The 10,524-nt window shown below is 43.3% G+C and overlaps 1 protein-coding gene across 1 annotated transcript; it reads left to right on the plus strand.

Annotated features, from left to right (window-relative positions):
- Positions 1–7,086: 7,086 nt before the first annotated feature.
- On the plus strand, positions 7,087–10,036 carry LOC307160528 (zinc finger protein 862-like; the record flags this gene model as incomplete). The annotated part of the gene is made up of 9 exons (XM_079874687.1): positions 7,087–7,105; positions 7,244–7,402; positions 7,526–7,561; positions 7,692–7,884; positions 8,083–8,419; positions 8,567–8,815; positions 9,012–9,283; positions 9,369–9,507; positions 9,606–10,036. The coding sequence occupies 9 exons, from the start codon at positions 7,087–7,089 to the stop codon at positions 9,876–9,878; spliced, it is 1,677 nt and encodes a 558-aa protein (XP_079730813.1). The 3' UTR covers positions 9,879–10,036.
- Positions 10,037–10,524: the final 488 nt, after the last annotated feature.

Below are 10,524 nucleotides of genomic sequence, written 5' to 3' on the forward strand. Positions count from 1 at the left end.
CGGTGGTGGCCGCCCTAACCTAAATTAATTATTTTAAAGAAAACCTTCGGGCGCCAGACAGGATTAAACCTGTCAAAAATTAACTTAACCCAGGATAGCAGAAAATGTAACCACCTGTTACACAACAAATAATAATAATAATCCCAGAAAAAAGGTCATTTCACAAGGAATATTTATTCTTCCATATGTTCAAAATCATAATCACACAGAAAACGAAATGGACAAAAAAATAAAATTAAACAAAATAAGAAATGAAGTTCACAGCGGTCTCTGGTCTTTGAGATCCGAGCCCCGTGCCAGGAACCGACCGCGTCACGCTAATCCACGTTCGCAGATTCGTGTCCACATTCATTCACAAAAAATGTCCATAAAAAAAGAAAAGAGAGAACAAAGAAAACATTGGATAAACATCTCATAAATCTTGTGGTAAATCACCAACATTAAATCAACAGTAACAATAATTTTAACGGCAACAACAATTATAAACAAAATACTAAGCACACAGAATGTGCGAATATGAAAGCTATGCGAGTGGGTGCGTGCGTGTGTTGCAGTGTGTGTAATGGCGGCGCAGAGGTACTGACCACGTTTGCAGGTATTGAAAGCACCAATGAGTATCGCGGGTCACCAGACACCAAGATAGGTGGATAAGCGTTTTTTGCTTTGTCTTCAGGACAGCTCATGACAGTTGGTCTGGAAGTGCAATGCTTCAGTCACGCACCAGACATCATACACATGAAACAGCTGATTGACACGCAGCCGTCTTTCCACCATAACCTCACTCATACGGGCAACATCATGTGCAAACAAACGGATGACGCTTCTGATTCAGGTACGACACACTCCCTTTAAATACAACTTCCTTCCGTTGTTAATTGACACTCCACCCAAAATCACGCTAAAATGAAAGTGAAAGTAAACAATGTTGTGGGACAGATTCTCTTGTTTGCCACACTCTCCCCCCCTAGAAGAAAACAACCTATGGTTGTTTAGAAGAGAGAAAACGCAGATTAAAATCCTAGAAAATCTTCGTCATCAGAGGATTCTTGAAATATATCCAGGAGTTTTTTCTTTTCTTGCATCTCCAATTCCTCAGCCGTTGGATAACACATTTTTATGTTACAAACGTGAGCTGTACGTACGTCTTCTCCAGTGTCTTCAAGGGCTATTTGATAGTTCAACGGACCCAGCTGCTTAATAATGCGGTAAGGACCTTTCCATTTTTGTGCTAGTTTTGCGCTAAATTTACGCTGTGCATTAGACTGTGGAAAGTTACGCAACCATACTCGATCCTTGCTTTTGAATGTTACATCTCTCCTATTCTTGTTATAGTTCCTCAGTTGTCTCATTTTGGCTTTCTTGCTGTTTTCTTTGGCTTGAGTTTGCAGATGATGAAGATGATGCACTACATCATACGAGGCGGCGTCTGGGGTTAGATTAGGCCCAGAGAGTATTTTGTCCATTGGACTTTGGAGTTTTCTACCCAGCTGGAGTTCTGCTGGGGTTAATCCAGTGGTCTCTTGAACGGCTGAATTAAGGGCGAATCTGAATTCTGGTAAGAACTGGTCCCACCTCTGATGGTTGTCGTCCACATAGGCCGCCATCATGCTCTTGAGATTTCGATTAACTCTTTCTGTCATGTTGGTTTGTGGGTGATAGGCTGTAGTTAATTTGGGAGTAACATTCCAGGTCTCACACAACTCTCTGAAAACAGATGAAACAAACTGAGCCCCTCTGTCTGAGAGAATGAAGTCTGGTACGCCCCACCGTGTCAGAATGTCTTTTCTGAAGATGGAGGCAACATTCTTTGCTGTGGCACTCCGAATGGGGAACAACTCAACCCATCGAGAATAATAATCAACAAAGACCAGCAGGTATTCATTTTGATTTGGGCTACGTGGCAACGGACCCATGAGGTCGACTCCCAGCATTTGGTTTGGGCGGCTTGTTGTGATTTGCTGTAGTTTTCCAGCAGGCTTCCGGTTATCACTTTTCAGAGTTTGACATTTTACACAGATCCTCACATGCTGTTTCACCGCTGACCACATTCCTGGCCAAAATGCTACTTCCTGAAGTCGCTTATAGGTCTTGTAGATTCCTCCATGGCCACAGATGGGAGTGGAGTGATAGTACTGGAGAAGAGTGGATCGGAGACTGCTGGGAATGTAGATTCTGTAATGCAGTTGGTTATTTGTCAGGTATGTTTTGTGATACAATTTGTCCTCAATTATTTCGTACCGGTCAATCAGACTGGCACAATTATCTGCAACTGCTTGCAATAATTTTGTAACTTCGGGGTCTTTGTGCTGTTCTTCCCACAGGACAACATCTGATACAGGCAGTGCTGGATCTTTTCCGCTGGTGTACAAGTTGCATCCTGGGGTAACCGAAGATCTGGATAGAGCATCCGGAGCTACATTTAGCTTCCCTTTTCGGTACTCAATAACAAAATCGAATTTCTGCAATCGCAGAACCCAACGAATGAGGCGGCTGGTGGTTTTCGTGGAGTTCATGACCCATTGCAGCGCAGCATGGTCGGTAACAACTGTAAAAAGCTTGTGCTCCAAGTAATGTTGCCACTTTTCCAGGGCCCAGATCACTGCAAGACATTCTTTCTCCGTTGCAGTATAATTGAGTTCGGCCCCAGTTAAGGTTCGGCTTGCATAGGCGATAACCTCCTCTCTGCCTACATCCCTCCGTTGGGCTAATATGGCACCCAGGCCGATGTCACTGGCATCGGTGTATACCATGAATGGCCGCTGAAGATCGGGATGGCCCAGAATGGGAGGTGAGGTGAGGTGAGACTTAAGCTGGTCAAAAGCTTGCTGACACTGAATTGACCATTGAAAACTATGTCCCTTCTTTTTCAGTGCGTTGAGGGGTTCAGTAATCTTGGAAAAATTCGGGACGAAACGGTGATACCACCCTGCTAACCCGAGGAACCGCTGAACTTCCTTCAAGTTCGTAGGCACAGGATAGGCATGAATGGCTTCAGTCTTACATGGGTCTGCTGAAATGCCCTTGACGCTTACAACATGTCCTAGGAAGGTGAGTTCTTGAAGACAGAATTTACTTTTCCTCAAGTTTATGGTGAGACCAGCAGTTTCTAGTCTATGGAGGACAGTCTGGAGGTCGTGGAAATGCTGAGTTATTGAAGACGAGTACACAATGATGTCATCGATGTACACAAAGCATATTTTTCTCCTTAGTTCTCCCAGAACTGTCTCCATGAGCCTCTGAAAAGTTGCGGGAGCATTTTTGAGACCAAACGGCATAACATTAAATTGATAGAGACCTGCAGGAGTGATGAAGGCTGTCTTGGTTTTGCTGTTGGAGTCCATGGTCACCTGCCAATATCCGCTGTTTAGATCAATCGTAGAAAAAATGGCTGCCCCAGAGAGTGATTCCAGAATTTCTGTTATATTGGGAAGAGGGTAAGCGTCACTTTCTGTTACAGAATTAACTTTTCTATAATCCACACAGAATCTAAATTTGCCGTCTTTTTTGGGTACTAAGACCACCGGTGATGCCCAACCAGAGTGGGATGGTTCAACTATTCCTTGCCTCAACATCTCATCAAGTTGCTCCTCCAGGGCAAGTTGCTTGAGGGGAGACAAACGGTATGGCCGTTGTTTAATGGGGACTTGGCTGGTGGCATAGATGCTGTGTTGGAGAACCTCAGTACGTCCAGTACGGAGAGTACACACCTGTGGGCTTTCGTTCAGGATTTGGAGTAACTGTAGCTTTTCATCAAAAGGTAAATGAGCAGCGTCCACAGCATTTTTTATCAATGTCTTTTCATCAATACCGTCCGGGTGTTGAATTTGCAATGGTGATGATGGAGGGGGCACAGAAGTTAATAAGGAAAGGTTTTGTGTGGCTTCCTTAAATTGACACCTCTCTTTTTGGGGACTTACATTTGGCACACTTGGATTTCCTGGTTGAAAGGGGTACTCTTTTGAAGGATCCAGCTTGAAGGAGTATTTTTGATCAATGACATTGAGTTGCAGCCCACTGAAGAAAATAAAGTCCAACCCCAAGACTACAGCATAAGCTAGAGCTTGGGATGAAAGTACAGCAGTAGGTAAGGTAAATGCTTGGTCATGTAAATTAATGGTGGTATTCAGCCATCCTAATGGAATCTCTGCTTTTCCATTCGCCAGATAAAGAGGACCACGGCACCACGGTTGCAGCTGGTCCGGGGATGTAAGCTGCCTCATGAGATTTTCATTGATGAGTGTGTAGCTTGCACCAGTGTCCACAATGGCCTTACCTGACCAGGCATCGATACATAGGGGAACAACTAGTTGTTGAGGTATCGCTACACGTTCATTAGAGCTTGTAGATGAGGAGGAGGTTTTCTTGGTTGCTGATTGTGACTTATGAATTCTTGTTGCAGCAACAGAGTTGTTGGATGGGTGACCACCTGACTTGGGGTGATAAGGTTGTTTGCCGCTGGTGGAATACTGTGGACCAGATGTCTGAGGTGACTGGGGAGAGGTATAGTGTGGACATTTTCCTGGTGGGTGCTGGCCTCTACATCTCCAACACTGAACTGGGATTTTCTCAGTAGGTTGGTTTGAGGAGGGTCTTTGTGATGTGGCTTGATGCTTAGGGCCCATTCGACCACAATCATAACGAAGCTGTTGCTCATAATCTCTTTCCAGTTGATGTCCTAATTTTACCAGCTCTTCCACAGTATTCACCCGGCTACGCAATTGGCTGGCAAGGTACGGCTTAATATTCTTGAGTATCATCTTCACAATCTCACCCTCTGTAAGATCTGCCTTCCATCTTTTACAGAGAGCTCTGTAAGAAAACGCAAAGTCTCTAATAGATTCTGTTTCTCTTTGGATCCTAGTACGGACACGTTCAGCCAGTTCGTCCTCATAATCCTCAGAAAGGAAAGCAGATAGAAATGCAGTCTCAAACTCATTCCAAGTGGTTATGGTGGACCGTCTGACTTCCCACCAGTCACGTGCTGTTCCGTACAAGACAGTACGGAAGGTAGCCAGGATGTCTGCGTCTGTCAGGGGATGTATAGCCAAAAAATCCTGACATTTGGTTAAGTACAATAGGGGGTCTACATCGTCTGAAGGCCTTCCAAATGTGGGGAAATTTAATTTGATATGGTCACTTTTAATCACAGATGTTAAAGGAGGGGTTGAAGAAGTTGAAGGAGTCACTGGAGCAGAAGGAGATGGCTGGGATGAAGTACTGCTAGTGCTGGGATCTGATGGTGTCAATACACTTAACTTTTGTTGATCTGCACTTTTTTTGACACTTTGAAATCCTTTCTCCACTTCACTTTTCAACTCTTTGAAACCGGTGAGACATTGGTCAGTTTGGGTAACACATTGTTGGATTTGTGAAGTTATCTTATTATGGCTTGTTTGGAAAGTGTTCTGAACAGCTTTGATGTCCTGCTGAACCTCTGCTTGGAGTTGATCAACCATGAATCGTAGTTCGGACACCAAGGTAGATTCCACCTTCTGGAGTTCTTCCGTAATCATTAACTTCATCGCTTTAGTCAGGTTATCTGCTTCAGTTTCCTCTTGTTGCTTAGTGGTAGTAAACAGGGTTAATACTTGATTTTTGTTATCCTCCACTTTTGCAGCAAGATCAGCAATCTGGCTCTGGTGATGAGAAGAGGTATCTTTCACTTCCTGGGTAAGTTCATCCACTCTTCTTTCTTGTCTTGCCATTAAGTCAAACAAGGTATCCCAGTTCCCTTGTACCCGGGCAGTGACTTCTTGTATTTCCCTTCCAGGAGTTGGTAGAATGTTGGGCAGGTCATGTTGTGCCACTGACGAAGGAGTTCCACCTTCAGAAGAGGTGCAAAGTTGCATGTTATCCACTTGTGGTGCCCAGGTGAGAGTTTGCACTGGAGTGCTCCCAGCCAGAGCAGGAGTGGACATGTGCACACGGGTTCCAGGATGAACAGGGCTGAGTGGAGTGGGGGTATGGTAGAACACAGGAGCACATGGAGGTGGTACCAGAGGCATCCATGGTCGCAGTGCAGGCGGCCATACTGGAGTTGAGATGTCTGGTGGAGGCTCAATTTCCACAAAAGTAGTTTGGGAAGGAGGGGTATGCGCCATGATTGCTGTGATTGAGTGTAAGAATGTTGAGTGTGAAAAACAATAAATATCAGTAAATGAGATGTGTGTCAGTTTGTTTGTCCCTGAAATATTTCTACTAAACAACAAAATACAACGTTTAACAACTGTTCAATCAGTATTATCTCAAAACACTAAGTAAATCAAAAACAATAAGTATTCAAAGTAAGTCACCTTCACTTATTTCAATTATTCAAACAATTATCAATTACTGTGACACCTTAAAGATAACACTCTAATTGTTCAATTAGCGTTCACAGTTTATACAAAAGAAAAAATTCACAAGCATAAACTATTTACAAGATTAATTCAGATAATTTCACTGTTTCACTAACTTTCCATCAAAAAATAAAGTTTACAAATCACAATGTTTCAGTTTTTTTTTTTTTTTTTCTTTCTCAAGTGTTCAACCAGGTTTCAAGCCCGTCCCTGTTCGGGCGCCACTCTGTAACGGTGGTGGCCGCCCTAACCTAAATTAATTATTTTAAAGAAAACCTTCGGGCGCCAGACAGGATTAAACCTGTCAAAAATTAACTTAACCCAGGATAGCAGAAAATGTAACCACCTGTTACACAACAAATAATAATAATAATCCCAGAAAAAAGGTCATTTCACAAGGAATATTTATTCTTCCATATGTTCAAAATCATAATCACACAGAAAACGAAATGGACAAAAAAATAAAATTAAACAAAATAAGAAATGAAGTTCACAGCGGTCTCTGGTCTTTGAGATCCGAGCCCCGTGCCAGGAACCGACCGCGTCACGCTAATCCACGTTCGCAGATTCGTGTCCACATTCATTCACAAAAAATGTCCATAAAAAAAGAAAAGAGAGAACAAAGAAAACATTGGATAAACATCTCATAAATCTTGTGGTAAATCACCAACATTAAATCAACAGTAACAATAATTTTAACGGCAACAACAATTATAAACAAAATACTAAGCACACAGAATGTGCGAATATGAAAGCTATGCGAGTGGGTGCGTGCGTGTGTTGCAGTGTGTGTAATGGCGGCGCAGAGGTACTGACCACGTTTGCAGGTATTGAAAGCACCAATGAGTATCGCGGGTCACCAGACACCAAGATAGGTGGATAAGCGTTTTTTGCTTTGTCTTCAGGACAGCTCATGACAGTTGGTCTGGAAGTGCAATGCTTCAGTCACGCACCAGACATCATACACATGAAACAGCTGATTGACACGCAGCCGTCTTTCCACCATAACCTCACTCATACGGGCAACATCATGTGCAAACAAACGGATGACGCTTCTGATTCAGGTACGACACACTCCCTTTAAATACAACTTCCTTCCGTTGTTAATTGACACTCCACCCAAAATCACGCTAAAATGAAAGTGAAAGTAAACAATGTTGTGGGACAGATTCTCTTGTTTGCCACAGTTGGACAACAGACCCTTGAACACTCCCATGCCAATGGTAGGTGGTCACGGTCTAGCAGCAAGAGTAACCTTTATTTTTGTATAGTTTCATAAATGCATAATTGAGTCACTATCTTGTTTGTTTTAAGGCCACAAAAGTTCTTATTGTTTTTATGCTATCCTTCAAGGTGTTCTGGATGCAACCAAGGCTGCATTCAATGCAGTTTGCCCAGACGACAATGGAGGGTCATGGATGAAGAAGATGATCAGCTTTGGGGCAGATGGTGCCTCAGTGAATATGGGCCACCGTGGAGGAGTGATTGCTCTCCTGCAAAGAGAGGCAGGGGAGTATATTATCCCTATCCACTGCATGCCACACAGGTTTGTAACTGGAAAAAATGGTTATGTGGTAGCAGACATACATGCACATTTGTCACATGCGTGTGTGCACACACAACCTAAATTATTTGTCAGTCACACACAAATAGGCACACAGACACACCACTGTAACAGAGTAGGGAAAAAAAGAAGAGGAAGGTGGATAGTTATTTTTTTTAAACTATATTTTGGCTTTCACAGACTAGAGCTGGCGATCCTAACCCTCCAGAAGAAAGAACCAATGGTGTCCCAGGTCTACGATCTTCTGCATCTTGTGTGGAAGACCTACCACTTCAGTGGAAAGTCCAAGAGAGAGCTCCATCAACTAGGGAAAGAGCTGGGTGTGGATGTCTGCACACCGTCTACTGTCAAAGGGACACGCTGGATCCCCCATGTCCACAGGGCCCTCAAAGTGTTCCTGCGACATGGAGCAGACAAGAACCTTGCCACAGACAATGGCCAGTACTCCACTGTCCTGCAGCACATGGAGCACCTGGCTGTTGCAGGTACAGTGGAGGTTCAAGGACGGGCAAAGAAGGTCAGTTTTACAACATTAAGTTAAACAAAATAGGTTTTAAGTTAAATGACATTTCAGACTTGAATGGTTGGCAGATGATGAGGTGGCTAGGAATACAACACTTATTTTGTATTGATCAGATCATGTAGATCATCTACTGCTACACAGGTAAAGAGAGAAATGGAGAGTGCACCTTTTTGTGTATTCTGCCATTTTCTCTCTGACATGTTCGAGGAGCTGTCTTCACTTAGCCTCACCCTGCAGAGAAATGACCTGATCCTCCCCCAAGCTACGTCAGAGCTGAGGAAGACAGTGACAAGACTAGAAGGACTTAAGTCTAGGGCAAAGTCAGGAGGCATGCTGGAGAAGATCCAGACCATGCTTGCTCAGCGTGGAGATGATGAGTGCAGATTCCAGGTGTGTTAGGATGAGTTTGTTAGGATCTAATGGAAACAAATGTTTAGAGCAGAAGTGTGAGAATCTGTCACTATATGAGAATTAGTGTAGGTCTATTCAATGTAAAGATTTGGAGAAATGCAGTCTTTAAAACAATTTTGTGTGATTGTCTCTGTCTCTCTCTCTCTCTCTCTCTCTCTCTCTCTCTCTCTCAAAGGGAATACCACTGAAGGGGAATCTGACAGGTCTCACAGACCTCACCCATCCACAGCTGAAGAAACACATGGAGGCAGCTATCACTATTGGTGTGACTGAGCTAAAAGCCAGGTTTGGTGGGCTCCTGAATGATGACGCTGAAGTCAAGACCCCGGTGCAGGCCTTCAGAGTCTTCAATCATGACACATGGCCAGATGATCAGGGCAGCCTTCTGACCTTCGGTGATGGTGATGTGGCAGACCTGGTGAGGCATTTCAGAGAGCCTCTTGAGAGGTAAGAATGTATTTTGCACTGCTGTGATGTGATGTGAACAATGATGCCTGGGTATTTGCTAACTTCCTCTGTTAAATCTCTACAGATCAGGGTGTGACCTGGCAGCTGTTGAGGATGAGTGGCAGGGACTGAAGATCTTGGTCAGTCAAACTTTCAAGGACAAGTCCTACAGTGGCCTGTGGGAGACCATGCTGACCAAGGAGCCATACAGGGAGGATTACAAGGTAAGCAAACACTGCTGAGTATTTGCATGCTGCAGTGCCCTTCTCCTATTATTGGTGGTTAAAGATGAGATAAGTAAGGCCTATCTTAATCCCCCTAGAACATACTGGAGTTGGTGCAGCTGATGCTAGTGTTGCCCATTTCGGCTGCCCAGTGCGAAAGGGGCTTCTCTGCACAGAACCGCATAAAGAGCTCCAAAAGAAGCAGCCTTGCAGTCTCCACCACCGAAGACCTCATGAGGATCACCCTGGAGGGGCCCAGTCTTGAGGACTATGATCCAAGTCCTGCAGTGGACCGCTGGATGAACTCAGCCAAGCGTGCCAGGCGACTTGACTACAAAAAGATGTGGGACAGGGGTGTTCTCTGTGTTTAATTGAGGGTTACAGTAGGCCTTATGATGGCCCTGTGTTTATATGTATTAGTGCACATGTGTTACTGTGTACGTGATTTGAGTGTAAAATAATAAAATTGTGTTATTTATGAAATTTAGTAGTGCTCCTAAATTTTTTTCTGTGCTCCTAAATTTTTTCACTAGGAGCACTTGTGCTCCTAGTGAAAAAGCTAAGCGTACAGCCCTGATATTATGATGGAAATATCAATACAAATGCTTTGAATTTTTTAAAGGATTACAAAACATTTTGGAAATCATGCCAAATAGTGCAGAATATAAATTTGAATAAATTCAGAGTAATTTCAAAGACGTTTTCAAAACAGAAGTTATGGCCGGACGACATGATGTTTTGACACTTTAAATAACAAAAAAATAACAAATAAGTAAAGGTTTTTGAAAAGTTAAAGTGAGTACATACATGGGAGAGGTACTACAAATATACAGTATCTTTTTATGCATTTAAACCCATTTTTGCCTGAAAAAATGCAATCGGACTGAAAATTTAGGCGTCACGTCATTGACCCAAATACATAACACTAAATTAACACTGATTCCAAGAGGGAGATTTTATTGTTCAGAATGAAGATGCTTGATCACAGCTCAGGAGACTTTAATGTCAACATCATCT

This window comes from Squalius cephalus (genome assembly GCF_949319135.1).
Source record: "Squalius cephalus genome assembly, chromosome: 6".
Taxonomy (NCBI): Eukaryota; Metazoa; Chordata; class Actinopteri; order Cypriniformes; family Leuciscidae; genus Squalius; species Squalius cephalus.